Raw genomic sequence first — 26851 nt, forward strand, 5'->3', positions numbered from 1 at the left:
AATTCATGGGATGCAACAAACGCAGTTTTAAGATGGAGGTTTATAGCAATAAATGCTTACATAAGAAAAAAGAAAGATCTCAAATAAACAGCCTAACTTTATACCTCAAGGAATTAGAAAGAGAAGATCAAACTAAGCCCAAAGTTAGGAGAAGGAAAGAAATAACAAAGATGAGAACAGAAATAAATGAAATTGAGGCCAGAAAAACAGAAAGATCAACAAAACTAAGAGCTGATTTTAGATAAACAAAATTCATAATCCTTTAGCCAGACTAAGAAAAAAAGAGAAAAGAGGCAAATAAAATCAGAAATAAAAGAGGAGACATTAATCAGATACCATACAAACACAAATGATCAGAAGAGACTACTATAAACAATCATACACCAACAAATCGGATAACCTACATGAAATGGACAAATTCCTAGAAACATACAATCTACCAAGACTGAATCATGAAGAAACAGAAAATCTGGGGCCAGCACCAGGGCCAAGTGGTTAAGTTTGCGCACTCTGCTTCAGCGGCTCAGGGTTTCGCTGGTCCAGATCGTGGGGGCGGACATGGCACCGCTCATCAGGCCATGCTGAGGCAACGTCCCACATGCCACAACTAGAAAATATTCAACTATGAACTGGGGGGATTGGGGGAGAAAAAGCAGGAAAAAAAAAGAATTGGCAACAGTTATTAGCTCAGGTGCCAAATTCCCTTTTTTTTTTTCTGCTTTATCTCCCAAAATCCCCCCCAGACGTAGCTGTATATCCTAGTTGCAGGTCCTTCTAGTTGTGGCATGGGGGATGCCACCTCAATGTGTCCTGATGAGCAGTGCCATGTCTGTGCCCAGGATCTGAACTGGCGAAACCCTGGGCCGCTGCAGCAGAGCACATGAACTTAACCGCTCGGCCACAGGGCCGGCCCCCTCAGGTGTCAATCTTTAAAAAAGAAAAAGAAAAAAAAAGAAACAGAAAATCTGAAGAGCCCAATAACAAGTAAGGAGATTAAATCAGTAATCAAAAAACTCCTAACAACAACAAAAACCAGGACCAGTTAACTGCATTAGGGAATTCCACCAAACATTTGAAAAAGAATTAACACTAATCCTTCTTAAATTCTTGCAAACAGTTGAAGAGGAAGGAACACATACAAACTCATTTTATGAGGCCTGCATTATCCTGATACCAAAGCCAGATAAGACACTACAAGAAAACTACAGACCAATGTAACTGATGAACATGTATGCAAAAATTCTCAAGAAAATACTAGCAAAGCCAATTCAACAGCACATTAAAAGGTCATATACTACAATCAAGTAGGATTTTAGCCCTAGCCAAGGTTGGTTCAACATCTGCAAATTGATAAATGTGATTTAACAGAATGAAAGTTTAAAATCATATGATCATCTCAACAGATACAGAAAAAGCATTTGACAAAAATTCTACATCCTTTCATGATAAAAACTCTCAACAAATACAGTATAGAAGAAATGTACATCAACATAATAAAGGCCATATATGAGCAGACAACAGCTAATATCATACTCAACCTGAAATGCTGAAAGCTTTTCCTCTCAGATCAGGAACAAGACAAGGATGCCCACTCTCACCACTCCTACTTAACATAGTACTGGTAGTCCCAGCCAGAGCAATCAGGCAAGAAAAAGAAATAACAGGCATCCAAATCAGAAAGGAAGAAGAAAATTGTTTCTTTTTGCAGATGACATGATCTTATATATAGGAAATCCTAAAGACTACACCAAAAAACTGTTAAAACTAATCAATGAATTCAGTAAAGTTACAGGATACAAAATCAACATACAGAAATCAATTGTGTTTCTGTATACTCACAATGAAATATCTGAAAAAGAAACAAAGAAAACAATCCCCTTTATAATAGCACCCAAAACAATAAAGTACTTAAGAATATATTTAACTAAGGAGGTAAAACATCTTTACTCTGAAAAAACTATAATAGTGTCTTACAGTTTTTGTAATGAAAACTGAAATAAGTGAAATTGTAATGAAAGAAATTGAAAATACAAATAAATGGAAATACATCCCATGTTCATGAATTGGAAGACTTATTATTGTTAAAATGGCCATACCACCCAAAGCCATCTATAGATTTAATGCAATCCCAATGAAAATTCCAATGGCATTTTTTTACAGAAAAAGAAATAAAATTCTAAAATTCACATGGAACCACAAAAGACCTGAAGAGCCAAAGCAATCCTGAGAAAGAAGAGCAAATCTGGAGGCAAAACACTTCCTGATTTCTAACTATATTCAAAGCTATAGTAACCAAAACAATATGGTACTGGCACAAAAACAGACACACAGACCAATGGAGCATAAGAGAGAGCCAGAAATAAACCCATGCATATACAGTCAACAAATATTTGACAAGGAGCCAAAATTCTCAGTGAGGAAAAGACTCTTCAATAAATGTTGGGAAAACTTGAATATTCACACGCAAAAGAATGAAATTGAAACCCTATCTTATACTACTCACAAAAATTAATTTAGAAATAGATTAAAGACTTAAATATAAGACCTTAAACCACAAAACTCCTAGAAGAAAACATAAAGGAAAAGCTCCTTGACATCTGACATTAGTCTTGGCAATGATTTTTTAGATATGACACCAAAAGCACAAGCAACAAAAGGAAAAAGCAACAAATGGGACATCATCAAAGTAAAAAGCTTCTGCAGAGCAAAAGAAATAATCAACAAAATGAAAAGGCAATCTATAGAACAGGAGAAAATATTTGTAAACCATATATCTGATAAGGGCCAATATCCAAAATATATAAAGAACTCATACAACTCAATAGCAAAAATCAAATAATCTGATTAAAAAATGGCCAGAGGATCTGAAGAGACATTTTTCCAAAAAAGATATACTAATGGCCAAAAGGTACATGAAAAGATACTCAACATCACTAATTATCAGTAATATCACTAAATATCAATAATTATAGTTATCATAATTATCACTATTACACAGTCCTGGGTGTACATCAAAAAGAAATGAAATCACTACATCGAAGAGATACCCACACTCCTATTTTCATTACAGCATTATTCACAATAGCCAAGACATGGAAATAACCTAAGTGTCCACTGATGGATGAATGGATAAGGAAAATGTGATACACACACACATACATACACACACACACAAACACACACACACACACAGACACACACGGAAGAATATTATTTGGTCATTAAAAAAGAAGGGAAATCCTGCTATTTGGGACAATACCAATGGACCATGAGAGCAATATGAAGTGAAAAGAGTTAGAGGAAAACATTGACTGTATGATATTACTTATACGTGGAATCTAAAAAAGCCAAACTCACAGAAACAGAGAGTAGAATGGTGTTTGCTAAGGGGTGGGAAATGGGGGGAATGGGGAGATGTTGGTCAAGGGGTACAAATTTCCAGTTTTAAGGGGAATAAATTGTGGGGATCTCATGTACAGAATAGTAACTATAGTTAACAACACTGTATTATATACTGTATTATATACTTTGTAATGACTTTACTCAGGACTTGGGATTTGAATAAACATATAAATTTCCTAAGAAACGTTAGGAATGCCTGCCTATGTGGAAATGATACTTTATCCAGAGATCATCTGCTTTGAACCTCCAGAATTTGACCCAAGGTGAAGAGGACCCATTGGGAGAGTTACTCCCCGGCAATATTCCAATCTTTCTTATTTTAACTCCCTTGTATCCCAATTTCCAGAGATATTGGTAATGCCAGTTCTTGAGGTTTTGAGGATTTACAGGGTAAATATGATTCGTTTCAGTTTTTCCCTCTGCCAATTTAAGATTCATGAGTCTTGGATATCTAAGTTAATTTCCATTCATTCTTAGGCTTTCAGTTTTCCAAATTGTATGGTCTCCTTTCCTGATGTTCTTGTCCTTTGGATCTTTATTATAGTTTTAGTGGGCTTCCACAGGGAGCAAAATTAGAAGAGTCAGTTCACTATCTTAATCCCACAGGAATCTTCATTTTTAACAAGTGTCTTAGTTGATTCCAATGTAGGTAGCCCCAAAATCACACTTTCAAACACTGGACTAGAGGACAATCAGTAGAAAAGTGCCCAGAATAGGGAATACAAATAGAAATAGTTGAGGGTGAGGATATTTGTCAAGAAGAATACTCTGGGAGCTACAACAGCTACTTCAGTAGCTAACGGGCATTAGAAAAGAAGTTAGGCTTGGGGGAAGGGAAGTGAGGCTTGTTCCCTATGCCTCCGAGGAATACTAGAACCAGTATGGAAAAACTGCAGGCCAGAGATTGGGCACGAGATAGAGAAGAATTCCTCAACAGACAAAACTCTCCCAAGAAGGTATGAACCGCCTCCGGAAATAAGAAACTCAAGAACAGGCTGCACAACTATCACTTCCTGGGGATGCCACTAAGAGCATTTAAGCCCTAGATGGTTGTGTGGTCCAAATGGTTGCTGAGGCAAGGTTAACCCACATGAAAAGCCAAGTTAATGCATAATTAAATGCTAGAAAGATGAAATTACAACAATAAAGTCATTTTAGGCGCACTGAATGAAAGCTACCAAATGTAAAGGATTATCCACACTTGGAATATAACAGGTAATGGCTCCCTTGTCCCAAATTTCCTTTTCTCAGTTAGAATATATATATTTTCCCCATACAGAATGTGCACTCAGATGTGCATTTATCCCTAGATTTAATTTGAGAACTTGAAAAGTGACCAGTGATGGGTTCCCGATTGTTATGAAAATGTTCCTATAAGCCATAAACTTTAATATATTAGTAAGCATTTTTTCTTTACTTCAAATGCATGTTGGCTTAAAAACACGTTTCCCTGCCTCTATTCTCCTCACCTCCTCCAATCAAGGAACAAAGAGGACACCAGAGAGGATGGAGCACGCTGAACAAGGGAAAAGTGGCATGACAGGAAGTCGTAGCAGTGATCAGAGGGCAGATCCCAGGGTGGGAATGGGAGGGAGGAACATTGTGGGTCAAGTTAAACATTTCAGGTTTATTTTAAGTATAATGGTAAATAATAGAAAAGAATCAAGCAGGAGATGGACATGATCAGATTTTATATTTTTTTAAATGGCTTTTGTGTGAAAAATAAAATGGAGGCATTAACACACTTTGGTAGACCAATTAGGAAGCAGTACCCAAGTGAGAGATAACTGTTGTTTGGACTAGGACGATAGAGGTAGAGATGAAGTGACCACATTTGAGAAATTCTACCTAAAAGGTAGAATCAAGAGAATGCTGAGAGGCCTTAAAGACGATCCCAGATATCTTGCACGAGCTTCTCGATAAACGGTGGTCCCAGGTCCCAGGAAAGTACACAGTGCCAGATGTAAGTTGCTAGAAATATAAGGAAAAAGGGAATCACTTTTTGGGTGGGTTAGGTTTGAAAACACATGAATCATCTAAGTGTGAACGCCTCACAAGCTCCACGTCATCATTTCTCACTGAGTATCTCTATTAAAGCCTCAAACTCAGGATGCTGGCAATCAAAATCTGTATCTTTCTTCTGCATCTGCTCCATTTGCTGATGAATTAACACCACCAATTGTGAAGGATGCTATAGTTGGGGTTTCTACAAATGCTAGAGAAGACTGGAATAGAAAACACCTCAAGTCTCTCTGATAAGATTCTCTGACTCACAGATTCATCCGTAACACTGGAGTTATTCTTGCCACAAAGGTTAACCATAAGGAAAGAGCTAAACTTCTAACTGTGCAAACATCTAAGACCATTGGAAAACACACGTGAAAGTATTAAGGACGGGATACTTTTATCCACAGATTGCTTTGTTAGGAACATTACAAGAGTAAGACAGATTTTGGAATAGATTCAAGAAAATAGATTCGAGAGTTAAATGTTAATTCTTAATTAATGTTGTTCTGAATTAAAAACTTAAAGCAATTATTTTCCAGCTAAGAAGCATCACAATCTTTATTAATATGTCCTACTATAGCACAACACTGCCACCTGCTGGAAGACATCACTAGCAAAACGTTTTTATTCCCAACCAAGTTGGTGAGAAAGTTTGTGAGTTTCTGAAAGAAAACGAAAAGGGACTATATTGATTTTATCTTTTCTAGTCTATCACACTTGGATAAAAAACCATTAACAAAGAGAAAAGGCAGGGATGCAACCATTCTGCTTCCCACAATAAAAAGCACAAATGACATTTACTTTTCGGTTGTGGTCACTTCGATGAGAGAAAGGTGTGATGAAGAAGAGACAGAATAAGAGAGTTTTTGAGGTGTATTATAGTGGTGGTTACACAATCTATACATGTGTTGAAATTCATAGAACAGTAAACCAAAAGGCAAAACAGTCAATTTTACTATATGATAATTTTTTAAAGACTATTACAGAATAAGAGGATAAAGATAGTGCCACCTGTTTATAGAAAGGAGAAAAATCATAAAAAGTTAGAATGCAAAAGTATTCACATAAAATTCAACAGTTTTGCCATTTATAACCCAAAGTCTGAGGCCCAAATAAAATGAGAAAGGTCCAAATCTGACACAAGCATGTTGAAATATTTACATATGGACCTGGAAGTGTTTCTAAAGGCTACCAATGTACACTAGACGTAAATCACTTTGTCTCTAGCATTGACAGGTCTGATGAAAGGTAATTTATTACCAAAAACTAGGAATCAATATTCATCTCCAACTCTGGTAACCTCCAAAGAAGTTTTGTAAAGTTATTTTTATGTGATTGTGTTTTGTCTCCCTCAAAAAGCTGAGGCATGAACAGGCTAAGCTGGGTGCTCAGCATCTATGTAATCTTGGTATTTGCTGGATGCTGGGGAAGTAACATATAAACATAAGCTATATTGAAGTTCCAAGAGTCTGGAGCATCCAAATCCTTCTAGGGAGGTTACTAGTCCATCTGTAGATGCCAAATGCCATAAGGTGCCAAGAGTCCACAAGAAGAGAGATGACCAGGTGAGAGCACAGATGACAAATGGACCCAAACTGAGAGCAAAAGTCACATTAACCACACTTGTTCCTCCCATCTCTCCTGGTAACACACTTGCTGACTTGCTGTGTACTATGGGGCATGGGCTGTAACAGTGAAGAGGGAATATTAAACAGGGAGTTTATGAAAGACGTTGCAATTGGAGGGGTCGAGGGGTGGGTACGGAGAGTCTGGCAGGCAGCATGAGATGTCAGTTTTCTAAGATTTGGTTGAGCCATACTGTTGTCTGTTTTCTGCATTTCCCCACTGACCTCAAGAAGGCCACAGTTGAGAAGGATCCCAGTACCACAACTTAAGAGTTCCAACATCAGACATAGTTGAGAAGTAATGGTACAGTAATAAAAAAGAATAATGTTGGTCATTTCCCATTGTTCACTAATTAATAAGATGGCTATCTTTGCACGGCGGGGGGTGGAGGGTGGGGGTGGAATTTGCCTATCAGAAGCAGCAGTATTCACAGAAAACCAGAGTAACTGCCAAAGTATCCAACTAGAGCAGCAGAATGATACAGAGCAATCCCAACCTTTGGAACTACACAAGTGTGCAAAATCCCCTCTGCCATCACGGGTAATTTGCCCAAACAGACTAAAAACATAGGGAGAATTAAGAAAAAACAAACAAAAAAACCAAGAGCTTGAATCATAAAGAAGTTTAGGGTTTGGTAAACGATCCAGGTAAACCTTTTATTTAGTGTGAATTCTAATAATTTTAGAACTCAAAGATCTCCAAGTCCTAAGACAAAAACCTCTACATCCCTTCAGTTAGGAGATGGCTCTCTGAATTTATATTTTCAGAAAAGTAAATGTGACAATACATGCCTAAATTACACAGTTCTTTTAAATCTCATATTTTATGTGAATGTCAAAAAACACTGAAGCATATGGGCAGTTCCTCAAAAATTAAACAGAATTATCCTATGATCCAGCAATTCTACTTCTGGATGTACGCCCACAAGAACTCAAACAGATATGTGTACCAGTGTTCATAGCAGCACGGTTCACAACAGCCACAAGATAGAAACAACTCAAATGTCTATCAACTAATGAATGGAAAAGCAAAATGTTATATATCCATACAATGGAATATTATTCAGCCTTAACAAGGAAGGAAATTCTGCAATATGCTACAGCATGGATGAACCTTAAAGACATTATGCTAAGTGAAATAAATCAGATATGAAAGGACAAATAGTGTATGATTCCATTTATATGAGGTATCTAGAATAGCCAAACTCAGAGACAAAAAATTTAATGGTGGTTGCCAGGGGCTGGGGCGGGGGTGGGGGGAATGTGGAGATATTATTTAACGGGTACAGAGTTTCAGTTTGGGAAGAGGAAGGTTCTGAAGAAAATGGTGGTGATAGTTGCACAACAACATGAAGGTACTTAATGTCACTGAAGTGTACACTTGAAAATAGTTAGAATGCTAAATTTCACGTTATATATATTTTACCACTATTTTCTCTTTTTTTTTTTTTGAGGAAGATTAGCCCTGAGCTAACATCTGCTGCCAATCCTCCTCTTTTTGCTGAGGAAGACTGGCCCTGAGCTAACAGCCGTGCCCATCTTCCTCTACTTTATATGTGGGATGCCTACCACAGCATGGCTTTTGCCAAGCAGTGCCATGTCTGCACCCGGTATCCAAACCAGCGAACCCCAGGCCACCGAAGCGGAATGTCCGAACTTAACCACTGAGCCACCGGGCCAGCCTATATTTTACCACAATTTAAACAAATATTGAAGCAAGAAACAGGGTCTTCCTAACAAATCAGGCCATAAGGAAATAATGAAGCCTCGCACATTGTACCTAGAGATGGAACTTTTTCTAGAGAGCTATGGTATAGCTTTCCTCAGTTTCTCAAAATGTTCAGAGATCCTAAAAACATCTGAATTACTACTACCATTAAACCAATGAAATGAGAAAAACAAATAGCAAGATAACGTTAATAGGATTTTATAAAACTAGTATTCCAAGCTTGCCCCAATCAATATAGAACCAGTACAGTTATATTCAAGCTCTGTACACACAAAATCTTCCAATAATCTTCTGTTAGCATGAAATAAGTGCCTACTACTTGATGACCACTATCCAGTATGGCTCTCACAAATCTAATGCACTATACTAAAGATGAATAAGGGAATAACTTCTAGGAGTCTGTTTGACATAGAAAATTAAATGAACCAACAAAGCCGAGGCAGGTTATAGCATATTTTTCAAGGCAGAGAGGAAGCCACCAGTGTCTGAAATAATGAACGCTATAAAGTTAAATATGGTACCAGGGACTCAGACATCATACTAACCAGGGAACTACTGTGTCAATTTCTGTAATTCCTGCAATTTAAGATATCCAGTATCTTACCCTAATACCCCAAACTACCACCCAGAAGTCTTTTAAAGGAAAATACGATCAGTCCTGACTACATAAAAATTCAAAACATTAGTATAGTAAAAGATATAAAACAAAGTTAACAGGCAAATAGGCTGAAAATATCTGCCACATACGTAACAGTCAATGGGTTAATATCTCTACACAAAGAACTCCTACAGATCAATAAAGAAAAGACAAAACTCAATAGGGAATAGACTATAAACTATTTCCCCCTGCTTCACTTTTCAAATCTTAAAGTGCTGCTCACAAGTTCTTCACAGCATTTTTTCCTGGGCCCGGTCTTCCAGAGATAGAAGTTGTATTCAACTCAGTCTCTGAATTACCCTCAAAGACCTATAATATGGTCTCCAGGAAGAGTAAATACTAACCTCACGTGCTTTTCATTGAAAGGAACTACAGCATAATCTACAAGACTGTCACATATCTGATAGGGGACTTGTATCTAGAATATATAAAGAACACATAACTCAACAGTGAAAAGACAGATAACCTAATTTAAAAATTGGCAAAGGATATGAATAGACATTTCTCCAAAGAAGATATACAAATGGCTAATAGCACATGAAAAGATGCTCAATAGCATTAGCCATCAGGGAAATGCAAATCAAAACCACAATGAGACAAACTTCACACCCATTAGGATGGCCAGAATTTAAAAAGACAGATAATAAGTGTTGACGAGGATTTGAAGAAATCAGAACCTTCATATACTGTTGACGGGAATATAAAATGGTGTAGCTGCTTTAGAAAACAGTCTGATAGTTCCTCAAAATGTTCAACACAGAGTTATCAGATGACCCAGCAAGTCTACTCTCAGGTACATACTCAAAAGAAATGAAAATGGGGCCGGCCCCGTGGCCGAGTGAGTGGTTAAGTCTGTGCGCTCCGCTGCAGGCAGCCCTTGTTTCGTTGATTCGAATCCTTGGCACGGACATGGCACTGCGCATCAAACCACGCTGAGGCAGCGTCCCACATGCTACAACTAGAAGGACCCACAACGAAGAATATACAACTATGTACTGGGGCATTTTGGGGAGAAAAAGGAAAAAATAAAATCTTTAAAAAAAAAAAAAGAAAATCATTTAAAAAAAAAAGAAAGAAATGAAAACGATGTTTGTGCAAAAACTTGTATATGAATGCTCATAGCAGCATTATTCATAGTAGCCAAAACAACCCAAATGTCCATCAACTGACCAACAGATAAATAAATGGTGGTATGTCCATATAATGAAATACTACCTAGCAAAAAAAAAGGAATGAAGTAGTAATACTACAAAATGAATGAACATGAAGGTTAAGCGAAAGAAAACCAACAAAGAAGACCATATATTGTATGATTTCATTGATGTGAATTGTCCAGAATATGCAAATATATAGACAGTAGATTAGTACACTACTTGCATGGGGCTAGAAGTAGGGTGGGATGGGGGAAATAAGAACAGATTGCTAACGGGCACAGGGCTTGCTTTGGGGGTGACGAAAGTGTTTTAAAATTGATTGTGGTGATGGCTGTACAACTTTGTGAATAACTAAAAATCAATCTGTATTTTAAATGAGTAAATTCTATGGTATGTGAACTACATCTCAATTAAGCTACTTTTTAAAAGGTCTGTAGATTGCATCTTTTCTTAGACTATATCCCCAGCTCCTAAAACAGTGCCTAGCAATATTAGGAATTCAATAAATTCTGACTGAATGGAAAAATAAATTTCAAAACGTGGGTAAACCATTATAAAACTTTATCATAGTCAAAGTGATGAAATTGCTGCAGGCTGGCACGGCGGGAGCATACAGGGTGTATGTATGGGTGTGTTTCTCATAAAAGGAGATGAGACAGAAAAAGTCAGCAGAAGCAAGATCTTGAAGGCTCTTGATGCCAGACTAAGGAATTTGTATTATCCTGAATCAATGGGAAGACCAGTGAGATTCTGAGAATAACACAATCAGATCTGCGTTTTCAATGTGCAAAGCGTAAGTAGTGTTGCTATTCTGTCCACAGGTGAGAACGGGGAGGAGTTGGGGGGAGATATGAGGAGACGCAAATAACAAAATGTAAGAATCTTTTTGGATTTTTAAAATTACACACAGCACGGGGCGCGCGCGCACACACACACAAAGACTGACACTCATACACACACAGACACGCGCCCCGCGCCCCACACTGAAAATAAAGAATCAGCCTGTATGGAGCTCAGGTGTGGAGACAAAAATTATAATGACCACTGAGCCAAAAACTTCTTTTGTACAACCCTCTGGGCAGGGTCCTCCTTAGCGTTGTAATTCAGGACCTGGTACCAACAAAGTGCCAGTTTCACCTCTGCGGGAGGACCCAACTCTTCATAAATGGGCTGCTGTGAACGCTCAGGAGGGACTGCAGGGCGCGGGCACCGTCAGCTACACACGGCCTCCTAACTCCGGGGTCAAGGGGCACCTTGTAGCCTCCCCTGGCGCGGAGCCCACCACCGGCCGCAGGCGCCAACCATGCAGCGGAGGGAGGTCGCGAGCCGCCGGGAGGTGACCCCTGAGGGGACTCCCCTCGCAGCCGCTCACCCGGCGCACAAACGCGACCGCCCGGAGTGCGGGAACAAGCGCTTCTGGTGATAGGAGAAACGGGGCTCAGTCTCCGGGGGCCAGCGGGGGAAATCTAACCTGTCAGGGACAGAAGCCCCACGCTGCAGAAGGCGTGACGGTTCCTTCCGGACGTGGCGAGTGCGTGGGAAAAGCCCGCGGCGGGCCCGCCCAGCGCGGAGCAGTCGAGACTTCCGGTGTCTTCGCCTCGCGGGCTAGAGCGTCGGAACGCTCCAGCTGATGGCGGAGGGCCGAGCGAGGGTCTGCGAGCGGCTGGTCCCAGGCTGAGATCGCCTGGGCGGCCTGGCTTCAGGTTCCGGGACGTTCGGACTCGCCTTGGGAAGGAGTTCGTCTCCTCAAATCCCCACGTTTTGTGTTTATGCGTCCCGTTAGCCCCCAACATATACATTCAGTCCGGGAGGGCTTGCTGAGGAAGTTTAACCCGCTGGCTTATTGCTCCTCGCAAGTATCTGACGGTTCGGCCAACCTCCAAGGACGGGAAACCATGGTCCATCTGAGCCCCGTTCTGGCACTGAAGTCCATCTTGCCCTATTCGGCTGAGAAGTTTGGAAACACTAAATTTTATTTTATTCACCAAGTAGTTATGAAATGCCTGCTGTGCTCCAGGGAATGCAGGGGTAGGAAAAAACTAATGGTCTCTGTTTTTATGGAGCTTAGTGGTAAGATGGATAATAATAGTATTTACCTCACAGATTTGTCACGAGAATGTAAAGCATTTAGAATAGTCTGGCACTTTGTAAGTATTCAATAAGCGTTAGCTGTTATTTTCATCTTGCTAATTCCATTGCCATCATCACCACTATTATCATCATCATTTACATTTTTAATGTTAAACAAAGTCCAAGTACCTTTCTTCCACAAAGCAATGAGTCACACGATTGCTGGCTTACCTAAATTTGATGTGCTCCATAACCAGACTAATCAGGTTTAATACAAGGCAGTGGTCTTCAAACTCTTGATCACACATCCCTATGAGAAAAGAAGATTATATACGTGTACTATGTATGATATCGATATATATTATGCATACTGTAAGGTTTTCGCAAGAAATAGAACTTCAAAAAGGTGAAATAAAAATATTAATAGAAGTTCTATTATTTTCTACCCATGCAACAAATAGGTTGCCATGCATACATTCCATCACTTTGGAGTCGACTGGCTAAAACAGCACATTATCAAAGCGGCCTGTCATTAAATTATGGATCCCCAGAATAGCTCTTTTATAAAGAATGAATAGAAACTAATCAGATGTTGAGGTGCTTGAACTAGAAGGACTATTTGGATGGTTTCTTACATCAGAGGAAATTAAGAAATAAAATAGGCACCCAGGGGCTGGCCTGGTGGCGCAGCGGTTAAGTTCCCCACGTTCCGCTGCGGCTGCCCACGGTTCTCTGGTTCAGATCCCAGGAGCAGACATGGCACCACTTGGCAAGCCATGCTGTGGTATGCGTCCCACATATAAAGTGGAGGAAGATGGGCATGGATGTTAGCTCAGGATCAGTCTTCCTCAGCAAAAAGAGGAGAATTGGTAGCAGATGTTAGCTCAGGGCTAATCTTCGTCAAAAAAAGAAAAAAAAAATAGGCATCCATTAAGTAATCTTCATTGATCTGACATTGATTATTGACTTCTTAAAATCCAAATAAAGAGACTGATTGCAATGTCTTACACCAAGCTGGAGATTTCATAGAATAAATCAAGTAACAAAAAGCTAATGAGGTTTTGTGTATATGTGTTTCATACAATATTCAAAATGAACCCTGGATCACTTAGCTCCTATACCATACCAGAAAGAGAAACGTGTTTACTTTGTAAAAAGAAAGCATCAAATAGACTTTGACCATTTGCTTGAAAACTCAGAATTTTACGTTTCTATCACTGGACTTAGATCCACTAAAGTTTTGATCTAAATTTTAAATATGGTTTTAATATGGTTTAATACTCTATAGTGAATAATGTTGGTATGTATTCGATATTTATTCCCCTCTTACTCCTTTGTAACAAAACTCACATTTTGTTCAGATAGCCACCCTATTCCCAACACTAGAAAATGATACTGATTAAATCTAAACCAATCACCATACAGAATTCCTTTAGGAATAGTTATTGGTTAAGGGATGAGCAAGTGGTGCTAGTTGGCTCAATCAGAATGAAGGAGAAGGACTTCCATTTCATGCTTAGGAGAAAGTTTCTAACACATTCTCCTCTTGACATGGAAACATCTAGCCTACACTGCTACTGCAGCTGTCTTCCCTACCACAAGGGAATAAAGCTGATGCTGAGGACAACTGAACAAAGTGATAGAAATATTATCCTAAGCCTGGAGCTCAACCTCTTTGTGAAATTCTTGTAGGGATATGTAGTGTCTCCTTATTGTTTTCTGATAGAGATAGTAAGATGAAATGAGTTAAAATAGTGCAGGTAATGTTTTAAGTACTCAAAAATGTTAGTTATTATTGTTAAGTAATCTTGAGACAACGATTCTATTTCTTATAGCCAAGAATATCCTGTCTGATTCATACTCTCTTTTCTGTATATTTAAGGAAAGAATCTATTTCTCTACCTCCCTCTTAACTTCTAAGGAGCCAGGGCAAGGGTAGGAGGTGGAAAGTGGAGGAGGGTTGGCTATAACGCTGTCTATGAGGGGTACTAGTAAGTGGTGAGATGGTCACTTTGAGAAATGCACTCAGTAACAGCAGGAGCCAATCCAGCATATCCAGTCTTTTGGCAGCAGCGTGGAACTATCAAATCTGAATGGAGTTACTATACATGGTAGTTTTTTATGTACATGGGCATATCATTTTCTGCATAGTAATATTTTACTCTGCCACCTTACTAAGTTGCCCTATTGTTTGGAGTTTATTCTTTTATATTTTCTAGGATTGCAATCATATCATTGAAACAGTGAGAGTTTTACCTAATCCTTTCCAAATTTTATACAGTCATAGATCGCTTACCGACAGGTATACATTCTGAGAAATGCGTCGTTAAGCAATTTCGTCGTTGTGCGGACATCATAGAGTGTACTTACACAAACCCAAACAGTATAGCCTACTACACACCTAGGCTATATGGCATCAATCTTATGGGCCCCCCGTCACATATGCAGTCCGTCGTTGACCAAAACCTCATTATACGTTGCATGACTTTACCTCTAATTTCTCATATCTAATTGCATTTCTAGTATTTTCAGTAAAAATATTTAATAATTGTGAAGACAGTGGGCTTCCTTGTCTTATTCCTGTCTTTAATGGAATATCTCTAGAATTTTCCCATTAAGCATGCTGCTACTTTAGGGGACTGAGGTAGATATCTATCATCATGTTAAGGACGTAGCCAGCTATTGAGAGAATAGGGAAGAATTAAACACAGAGCCTTTAAGAAAACAAAGCATTGAGCATGCCATTACATCTTGTCATAAAAGTAAACGCAAACCAGACAATATTTGCCTCAAGGACACTAATAAAATTAACTAGGTTGGGGTGAATGTTCTTTCTTACTTATCTTATATACTATCATCATGAAATTGAGTCCTGACTAGTTTGTTTACAAGAAAGTCCTCTGTGATATCCTGATTTTTTACCCTGGGAATGCTTTTTATTATCTTTTACAAAATGTCATCTTTAATCCAAAGTCTATGCTTGCTCTATGTTTGTCATAGGAAATTTCATGGATCTACTATAGTTTTGTTATAGGGAATTGTATCTGTTCAAATATGCTGGTTGTAAAAAATAGGGACAGTTATAATGATAAAGAGGTTAGGTCATCAAGAAGATATAACCATCCTAAATTTGTATGCAACTTATAGCAGAGGTTCAATATACATGAAACAAAAACTGAAAGGAGAATTAGAAAATTCAGCAATTGTAGTGGGTGATTTTAACATTCATCTCAGCAGTTGTTAGAACAACTAGACAAAAACATCAGTAAGTGGTTAGAAGATTGGAACAACATTATCAACCAACTTGACCTATCGATATTTACAGAACACACTGTAAAAAGCAAAATGTACCTTTTTTAAGTGTACAGAATATTCAGCTTTATGCTGGTTCACAAAAGGAATCTCAATACATTTAAATAGGTTGAAATCATACACAATATGTTATCTTATCACAATATAATTAAATTAGAAATAAGTAACAGAAAGCTATCTGGGAAAATTCTAAATATTTTGAAATTAAATAACACATTTCTAAATAACCCACAGGTCAAAGAAGAAATTGCAAGGGAAATTGAAAATATTTTGAACTAAATAAAAATAAAAACACATATTGAAAGGTGTGGAATGCAGTTAAAGCAGTGCTTAGAGGGAAAAATTATAGCCTTACGTGTTCATATTAGAAAGGAAGAAAAGTCTAAATTATTTAAGTTTCCACTTTAAGAAATTATTGGGAAAAACAAAAGTAGTAGAAAAGGAAAGAAAGATAATTTTGGAAATCAAATGAATAGAAAAGCTGTTCTTTTAAAAGATTAATAAAATTGGTAAATCTCTAGCTAAACTGATCAATCAAAAAGAGGTGGGGGGACACCAATAAGGGGTTAAATAAGGGGTTCTGCTTCCAGCAATAACCAGGTATTTCCTTTTGGACCAACCCTCCTACAGGGAAAAACTGCAAACTCTGGACCAAATAGAAAAAATATCTGAAGAGACGGGAGAACACCAAAAGAAGCCATTTACTAGAGAGGTGTTAGTGCTCGTGAGAAAGAAATGGGATTCAGTGAGTTTCCCACTTTTATGGCGTTTTGCTTGAGGGCGGGCCCCTGTTGTTGCCCTGAGACTTACTGGGTTGAAAAAGCAGAAGACAGAGTTTGGGACAACTAGAATAGCTGGAAAGTGGGAGAAAATCCAAGAAAGGAAATCCCCAAAAGGAGAGAAGTTAGAGAGGAAGAAGACCAAATTCTGTGTATAAACTGCCATATTTCTGGCTGACACCTGAAACGCACACATATGGAGCAGGTCTTTTGAACTCTCTAAGGCTGCAAAACTGCAGAGACATCAGGTGCTGCCCACCACAGGCAAGACTGGCAGATCTGAAAAGAGAAATAGACAGATTCACAATTATAATTGGATCTTTCAACACTCCCCTCTTGGCAATTAGTAGAAGCTCTACATAAAAATTTAGTAAAGTCATAAAAGATCTGAATAACATTATCAAGCACCTTGACCTAATTGGTATTTTACAGAATACTGCATTCAACTCCTGTAAAATACACATTCTTTTTAAATGTACATGATTTGTTCACCAAGATAGACCATACGTCAGGGTAGGAAACAAGTCTCAATCTTTTAAAAGACTGAAATCAGAGGGCCAGCCCCGTGGCCAAGTGGCTAAGTTCTCACACTGCTTCAGCAGCCCAGGGTTTCGCCGGTTCGGATCCTGGGCACGGACATGGCACCGCTCATCAGGCCATGTTGAGGCAGCGTGCCACATGGCACAACTAGAAGGACCCACAACTAAAATATACAGCTATGTACTGGGGGTATTTTGAGAGGAAAAAGCAGAAAAAAAAAAGAAGATTGGCAACAGTTGTTAGCTCAGGTGCCAATCTTTAAAAAAAAGATTGATATCATGCATTATGTTTTCTAACAATAATGGAATTAAATTAGAAATAAATAACAGGGGCTGGCCTGGTGGCACATTGGTTGAGTGCGCATGTTCTGCTTCAGTGGCCTGGGGTCCGCCAGCTCGGAGCCCGGGTGCAGACGTGGCAACACTTGGCAGGCCGTGCTGTGGTAAGCATCCCACATATAAAGTAGAGGAAGGTGGGCATGGATGTTGGCTCAGGACCAGTCTTCCTCAGCAAAAAGAGGAGGATTGGCAGCAGATGTTAGCTCAGGGCTAATTTTCCTCAATAAAAATAAATAAATAACAGAAAAATATCTGGAAAACCTCTAAATATTTGGTTGTATTTAAGGGGTAATTTAGAGCTTTAAATACTTGTTTTAAAAAAGAAGAAAGTTGTAAATCATGATCTAAATTTCCACCTCAAGAAGCTAGAAACAGTAGAGCAAGTAAAGGCAAGGAAAGTAGAAGGAAGGATATAATAAAGATAACAGCAGAAGTCAATGAAATAAAAGACAGTAAATTTACAAAACCAAAGACTAGATCTTTGACATATCAACAAAATCCATAAATTGCTAGCTAGACTGATCAAGAAATAAAGAAAACATGAATTAACAATATCAGCAATGAAAGAAGAGTCATTACTACAGATCGTACAAACATTAAAAATTCTGAAGATGGGATGAACTTTCCAAGATATCCTGAGATGAGGCCAGAGGTCAGTCATGGGATGTGGGCCACTCCAGCAAAAGAACATGACCCTGGGTGAGACCACGCTCTCCAACTGAGGCCGTTGCTGAAGGGAGCTGCTGGCAGGTGGAGTAATGATTTCATCATTCCAGGTTGTGTGACCCAACAACCACCGTCCACTTAGGAGGGGAAGAGAAACAAATTTGGAGAGAGTCAGGTTATATATAAGATTTATCAAGTTGCTCAACAAAAGAACAAGGAAAAAGTAAATTAGGTAAAGCTTCCTGGAAGATGTGCTAAAAAGACAGGATTTAGACAAAAGAAGAGAGGACATTTCCACCTGAAGAAATACTGTGAGGCAAAGCAGAGTTAAGAAAAGGAGCAGGGGCCGGCCCGTGGCCGAGTGGTTAATTTCATGAGCTCCGCTTTGGCGGTTCAGGGTTTCGCTGGTTGATATCCTGGGCACGGACATGGCACCACTCATCAGGCCATGCAGAGGCAGCATCTCACATGCCACAACTAGAAGGATGCACAACTAAAATATGTGCAACTGTGTACTGGAGGGATTGGGGAAGAAAAACAGAAAGAAAAAAAAGATTGGCAATAGTTGTTATTTCAGGTGCCAATCTAAAAAAAAAAAAAAGGAGCAGCTAATTTCTAAAATTATATAAACTTTACATGGATTTGCAAGTATGCTGTCTTTTTAAAACTTTCATTTTGAAATAATTATAAATTCACAGAAAGTTTGAAAAAGGGAGGTCCTGCATCCCTTCACCCAGTTTTCTCCAATGGTAACATTTTTTGTAACTATACTACAATATCAAAGTAGGAAATTTACCTTGGCATAATCCACCAAGCTTATGCAGATTTCACCAGTTTTCCATGCACTCATTTGTGTGTGTGTGTTCGTGTGCATGTATGAAGTTCTGTCCAATTTCATCACATGGTTAGATTCATGTAACCACCACCCCAGTCAGGATACAGGACAATTGCATCACGAGGATCCCTGGTGCTCCCCTTTCACAGCCAGGGTCATTCCTGTCTTTCCTGCCCCCTACCCTCTCTGTAACCCCTGTCGACCACTAATCTCTTCTCCATCTCTATAATTTTGTGGCAAGCATGCTGTCTTTTCCCTTAAATATATAGCTTTAATCATACCCAGTGTTATTTTGTGAGAAACTTAGTATCATCTTCAGCTTGGACTTTTAAAATTTCTCATGAATCTTTTCATTTAGTAGTCAGATTTTCCAAGACAATTTATACCAAGTTAATTACAAACCAACTGTCTTTAAATTTCTATTGTCCAATTCTTCTTCCCTCTTACTCTGGAAGATGATTTTGTCAAACACTTTACAAAGCAACTGTGACCATCAGGTGGGAGTGGTTTTTGTCTTTGCTTTAAAAACTTACTTTCAGTGTATCTTTGTTGATCCTTTCTTCCACTGCTAAGGCACAGGTATTCTTCCTCATCTCTGGTATTTATTGTGGAAACTTTTTCTTTTTCTTTTTTTTCCGTAAAGATTGGCACCTGAACTAACATCTATTGCCAATCTTTTCTTCTTCTTCTACTCCTCCTGCTCCCCCTCCCCTCATTTCCCCTGCTCTTCCCCCTTCTTCTCCTCTCTCACCCCAAAGCCCCCCCAGTACATAGTTGTATATTCTAGTTGTAGAAACTTCTGGTTGTACTATGTGGGACGCCACCTCAACATGGCTTGATGAGCAGTGCTAGGTCTGCACCCAGGATCCAAACCAGCAAACCCCTGGGCTGCCAAAGTGGAGCACGCGAACTTAACCACTCAGGCATGGGGCTGGCCCCTTATTGTGGAAACTTTTTCTGAAAATACTGTATTCCTTCCTTCTCTAAGATTGTTATCTGCCCCTGCACCACTGCTGCCCCTTTTAACTGCTGCTTTTATGTGTGTGCATATTTTTAACCTTATTACAAATCAATATTGATTGCATATCCAGGTCAGACTAAGTTCCTAGCCACAAAGGAGTCTTATCCAAGCAAGCAAGATGCAACCTATGCTAAGAGCTTAAATTCAGCAAGAGCACACCAGTGCAGCCCTATTGGTTGCCAGATATCAAAATACTTCTGTACTAGTTGATAAATAGGTGATGCCATAAGACCCTGCGGCTGCAACCCCACAACCACCACCTTAGGCACAACCAGGTTCCATCTCTGAGACCCACCAAACATCCATCCCTATGATCCAGCAACAGAAGCTGTCATGATATTTCAAAACATCGCTCCATCCTCTACCACTAAACACCATAAAATGTGATAAAATGCTGTATTGGTGATCTAAACACAGTGTTACAAGATCTCAGAGAATGCAGTGCTCATTGACAACAGCCGATAGGACGAAGAGAGACAAGAGAGCATCCAGAAAAAGTTTACAGAGTATATTGGTGCTTCTCAACTTTTGATAAATAGTAATAAATGGTGTTTATTAAGTGCTTACTATGTCATAAGCTCTGTGACAAATACCTTTTACACATATTTAGTGCATTTATTCCTCACAAAACTTCAAGCCATATTTATTTATAAGTCCGTTTTAGGGATGAGCAGTGTTGATCTTCAGCCAATTCACAGTGGTCCAGCTGAACCAGTTATTCAAAGCCATCTGTTTTGATTGTTCATAGCATTTGTTGTGCTCAGTCAGCACCTGGACTATATCAGTTATTAAGAATTTTGGACATCATCCCTACAGAGAACAAAGCAGACTAAGGATAAATCAGCTGCACAAGGTCACATCATAAACAGCAGAACTGGGGTTTCAATTCAAGAGTGAGTAAAGTTGATGCTCTAAACCTCTCTCTTAACCATATTTCAAGTATGAAGACAACTCTAAAAAACTTTCATAATATGTTTTTTCTCTTTATATCTTCTGGGAAAATGATAGCGGTACCATATTTTTTTAATCTCTCTAAAGCCTCCCATAAAAACAAACAGGAAATAGGGTAGGAAAGTCAAAAACCTACAGACAACATCAACAACAAAGTAGGTTGACAGGGTATTCCCGCAAAGTCTCAATTTTGAGTGGGTAGGCATCAAACGTCAACAGTAACAAAGCTCACTCGTGTCAGCAGCTGTGCAGGAGGGAGCAGAGAAGAGACAGAGGGTCTTCTGATAGCCGTGGGAGCTCAAGAGCCCCCATTACCGTAGGTATTCTCGGAAATGCTCACAAGGCCCATCTGAGAACAGCCAAAACTGAGTGGAGCTTTGCAGACTCCAAGTCGCAAGTAAGAGCAGGAGGGCTGGAGTGGTCTGAGCCTGTGAACTCTCAGTTCTAGGGGACCAAAGGTTTCTTAGAGGACAAAGCCCACAATAAGGAGAAACTGCTGGAAGGAGAATTGAGCAGAGCCAATTGAGCAGGTCAGGAACAGTGAGGAAACAAGGTACGATCACAGCGGGAGGAGGAGTACTTTATGAAAACACCAGGAGAGGGAGCTCTAGAACTGAGGAGTGAGGACAGTGCGTACCTTATCTCCTCCACTAGTAGGGAAATGCCTCACTGAAACATGAGCAAGCAAATATATTGCACAATTGAATCTCACCCAAAGTTACTATGAGAAGAAGAGAGTAAGGAGCAGAATAACGTCCCTCTAGACAATGAAGGCACACTAAAAAGACATGCCCACAAATAGATAGAAACATCTCATATTCCAAAATTAGCCAAAAAATGAAATATTAGCCAAAACCTTCCGAATCTGATTAAAAACAATAGCAAAAGCAGTAACGTACAGATACAGGAAGCTCAGCAATCCCCCAGAACCTTCCGAAAACCACACTTAGGCACGTTATAATAGAAGGGCTAAAAACCCAAAGAGAAAAAATCTTAAAAGCGGAGAGATGAAGAAAAGGACACAAGTGTAAGAAGGAGGGCAGGTTTCTCTTCATAAACAATGGAGGCCAGAAGAAAATGAAACATCTCTAATGTGGTGAAAGGGAAGAAACCGTCAACCTACAATTCTAGATTCATATTTTAGTATATGTGCTGCCTAACCGGGCACTTTAGATTCATATTTTAAACTTCCTATGAAACACTTTTGAAAGGAAATACAAACTGAATTTATAGAATTTTTTTTAAATGGCAATGAAATCACTGCATACTGAAATCTACGGATGCATGTAAAGCAGGGATCAGAAGAAAATTCATTGCACTAAACACTATTATTAATCAAAATTAAAATAAATGAATTAAATTCCCAGATAAAAAATAAGAAAAAAAACAATAAAGCGGGGGCCGGCCCAGTGGCACAGAGGTTAAGTTCACGCACTCCACTTTGGCACCCTGGGGTTTGCCGGTTGGGATCTCAGGCCCAGACCTATGCACCACTAATCAAGCCATGCTGTGGTATGCGTCCCATGTATAAAATAGAGGAAGATGGGCGCAGATGTTAGCCCAGAGCCAATCTTCCTCAGCAAAAAGAGGAGGATTGGCAGTAGATGTTAGCTTAGGGCTAATCTTCCTTAAAAAAAGAAAACAATAAAGCAAACCAAAAGAAAGCAAAAGAAGGAAATAATGAAGATAAAAGCAGAAATGAATGAGGTAGAGAATAGAAAAGCAGCAGGCATAATTAATAAAATCCTATTTTTAACAGCTTTATTGAAATGTAATTAACTATAATTCACCCACTTAGATGTACAATTCAATGGCTTTTAGTATATCCACAGAATTGTTCAACCATGACCACAATCAATTTTACAACATTTTCATCACCCCGAAAAGAAACCCCACACTCCTCGGCTGTGACTTCCCAATATCCCCAGCCACTCTCCCAGCCCTAGGCAACCAATAATCTACTTTCTGTCTCTGTAGATGTGTCTATTCCAGCCATTTCATACCAGAATCATACAACATGTGATCTTTGTGACTGGCTTCTTTCACTTAGCATAATATTTTCGATGTTCATCATGATAATAAAATGGTTTATATAATCTATAGATTAAAAGAGAAATAATCAGAGAGAGTGAGATAAAATTATGCATAGAGATGTTGACTGTCGCATTCTTTATAATAAGAACTAGAAAATTGTCAAAATATCCAACAGTAAAAAAATAATTGTTGACCTAGCATATCCTTGACAGAAGATGACACTGCCATTAAAAAATTTAAAAATATGAAATGAAATATGCACAAAGCTACTTATTTTAGCACTATTTGTATTAGTGGAAGACTGGGTCTTACTCAAATATCTTATTAACTGGAGACTAGTCAAATAAATTATGATACATCTATTCAATGGAGTTCTGTGCAGCTGTAAAAAGAAATAATGAAGATCTCTTCATTGGGCCATGGGGTGATCTCCAGGATGTAGTGTCAATTTTGTATAGGAAATGGGGGAGGGGGAGAGAGAGATGAATATGTATTTTGGGAAAAGATAGATAAAATCTAATCATTTTAAAGCAAGTCGGGAAGGAACAGAGGAAAGGAAACAAGGATGAAAGCTAGGCATCTGAATACACCAGATTTTATTTGTTTATTTATTTATTTGTTTATTGTAAAGATTGGCACCTGAGCTAACAACTGTTGCCAATTTTCTTCTTTTTTTTTCTTTCTGCTTTTTCTCCCCAAATTCCCCCAGTATATAGTTGTATATATATTTTTTTCAGTTGTGGGTCCTTCTAGTTGTAGTATACCAGATTTTATAGTTTTTATTTTGGAAACAAGCATATATTATACATAATGAAAAATCAAAATTAAATTTTAAAAAGAAAACTCATTCAAAGCAAAAATTCAACAAATGAACCTAACTGTACAAAATTAGTGGTATAACCACTTTGAGAAAAATTATCATGACTTTAAAGCACTATATTTTGACTGTACATCTGAAGACAAAAATTACCTGCAAAGAAGTCCTACACTGGATTCAGTAGCTTTGTATTTGTACTAATATTGCTATTTTGAAGCTATTACAATAATTTATATATATAATATTTAATGTCTATGTGTGTGTTTTAGAATAAAATCAAATAAGTAAGTACGTTGGTGTTGTGGGGAACCAGTTTTTTCACAACAAGAAAATGAGATGCAGGGGCCAGCCCACTATAGTGGTTAAGTTCACACATTCTGCTTCCACAGCCCAGGGTTTGCAGGTTTGGATCCCAGGCACAGACTTACACGCTGCTCATCAGGCCATGCTGTGGCGGCGTCCCACATACAAAATAGAGGAAGACTGGCACAGATGTTAGCTCAGGGCCAATCTTCCTCACCAAAAATAAAAGAAAAAAGAAAAAAAGTAGTAAAGTCCAGTTTTCCAATGCAAGTGATAGGAGATGGATACATTTCCATACATGGCTTAAATCACAATTAAGATTTGAATTTGGAAAGACAACGAGTAAGGACAAGCCTAAATGTACAAAGTCATGAAAATCACGAAGAGGTTAATACTTTACCACGTCCTGAGGTCCCAGAATTGAGGGGGCAACCTTGAAACTTGAAGGAGGAGTGAACTGGCTGAGAGTGACAAACTGATGACGATCTTAATGACTAAGCATATTGCCAGGTAGTTGGAGAGCAGAAGAACTGGGCCAGCAGAGATTTGCCACACACGGGTCTGGCAGATTGGTTGGGTTCATAGCCAAGAATTTAAAAGTAGAGGGAAGAGTAGAGCTGGCGGATGCCAGGAGCATCTGCCCTAATGAAGTCAGCACTCTCACTAGAGCCAAAAGGAAGTCCGAGTTAGGGGTTGGAGGTACAAGACACTGAAAGGAGGTAGCTAATACTGATTGCTTAGCAGGCGTTGTCCTCAGAGCTGGTGCATGAACATTTAGTGTTTCTACCTACCCCCGATCCACTCCTCCTCCTCTTGATACTGTTCCAGTATCTCTCAAGACAACTGCCTCCTCCTACTCAGTCCACATGCTTTGTCTGGAGCATAGGTCCTAGTCCTCCCAGATCAAATCACGGCAATCCTCTGCGTTTGTGACGGACCCGGAGAAGGGTGTGTAATCTACTTAGAATCAAGGACTTTATGGGGCTCTGAGAGTAAAGCAAGATACTGTTTACCACTGGTCTTGAACTTGAGAGGATATGAAAAAATGCCTCTTGTGGCCATCAGAGAGATTCTGTCCAGGGACTGAGCCAACAAGGACTAGCTGACAGAGGTAGACAGAGAAACCAGGTTCTGGAACTTAATTTGCAGATGTGAGTCCAGCTGTTCCTGGAACCAATGCTAAAATACTACCTTTAGAATTTTGTTATTGTCACAAGCCAATACATGCCCTTTTTGTTTTAAGCCATGGTAGATGGAGTTTTCTCCCACTTTCAACAGAAAACTATGTAATACTGCTAGACACTTTACATACAATATATCATTTAATTTCACAATATTTGTGTGTCATAGGTATTATTATACCAGTTTTATACAAATGAGGTAACTGAACATGCTTTGATCGGCTCTAAAATGAACTTATCACAGGTGAGGCTAAGGCTATAGGAACCTTTGTATTGGGAAAGGCATAGGGAAATAGAAAACTCAGTGGTTTAAATAGAGGTTTCCCAAATCTTTAACAGCTCCAATCAGCTCAGTGATTCTGCATTTCCAGTAAGGGACCAGAAGTAGGCTTCAGCATCTCTGAGTTTTAAAATCATACAGATTTTGACATTAGGATGGAATAAAATGCAAATAAAAAAATACCTCTCACTTGCAAACTATCTGCAATGGAGCAAAATGAATTTATAGGCAACTTGCTGATTCTGGGAAAGAGGGTGATCCTGAAAGGGTTCCATCTGGCAAGGGGTAGTAAATGGAGCCTAATTGAACAGTTCCTATTATAACATTTCGACATGTACATACATTATCTTAATTTTTGACTGGGATTTTCATAAACTCTTTGGAGATGACCATCACTGAGGACCTCTCTCCAGCAATTCTCCTGCCCTGAGCAGACGTACTGTGACCCCTTCCGCAGCCCCTGCAAATCTGACATTAACCTCCAGCTTCTTGCTGAGGGGATTCCTCTGCCCTCCCAGGCAGCTTTATGGACTGGACCCAAGGGGACTCTCTCTCCTGCATGGCCTACACCTGATCCATTGGAAACACAAATGCATCACCTGATCCATTGGAAACACAAATGCGTCCTGTGACTCCTCCTTCATTGTGTGCTGACCGCCTCCAGCACAGCAGCACGCTGCTGGCTCTGCCACCCTAGCTGTCTGCAGCCTGTCTCTCCCAGGTGGGAGGCAGATGACAGCCCAGAGAGTCTCCCAAGTGTACTGACTCTTACCAAGTTCCTCAACTAGTCTTCTGGAAGCCTGTAGGCATGACATGAGGGAAATAGGCTGGAGCTTCACTCCGATGGGGAGGAGAAGAACTCACAGCACAGCAAGAATTCATCAAAGATTTCGTCACCAAATCCTGTCTCTACTGTGATGCCTTCTTATATCCTTGGAGATCTAAAAAAAAAGAGCAAAGAGAATGACAGAGACATGGAGCTGGAGCCTAGCATACTTCCTTATTGTTTAATGCTGTTTGAGTGGGGGTTTTCTGTTACTTGTGGCCTAAGGCAGCCTGTGACTGCCCCTCAACCTACCACAAAGTCCTTTGGTTTAGAGAGAGTTACTACTTTGTACAACGGGAAGATCTTACACAAAAAAGGAGTGG

At 39.2% G+C, this 26851-nt stretch overlaps 1 protein-coding gene across 16 annotated transcripts in view; it reads right to left on the bottom strand.

Moving 5' to 3' along the window:
* Positions 1-26851, bottom strand: part of COA1 (cytochrome c oxidase assembly factor 1) — a 112619-nt gene that overhangs the window by 78606 nt on the left and 7162 nt on the right. For 5 of the 16 annotated variants that reach the window (XM_023638973.2, XM_070265519.1, XM_070265521.1 and 2 more), the window contains exon 1: positions 12047-12153. Coding sequence is in view for 2 of the 16 variants with exons in the window: in XM_070265511.1 (XP_070121612.1) it covers positions 12047-12374 (328 nt within the window). In the remaining 14 variants the exon portion in view is untranslated. Of the gene's footprint in view, positions 1-11712; positions 11820-11947; positions 12523-12876; positions 12956-16928; positions 17016-18205; positions 18418-26474; positions 26644-26851 lie in introns of those variants that run through there. The other 11 variants (XM_070265512.1, XM_070265511.1, XM_070265510.1 and 8 more) reach the window with 11 other exon arrangements.

The sequence above is a fragment of the Equus caballus genome, chromosome 4 (assembly GCF_041296265.1).
Source record: "Equus caballus isolate H_3958 breed thoroughbred chromosome 4, TB-T2T, whole genome shotgun sequence".
NCBI lineage: Eukaryota > Metazoa > Chordata > Mammalia > Perissodactyla > Equidae > Equus > Equus caballus.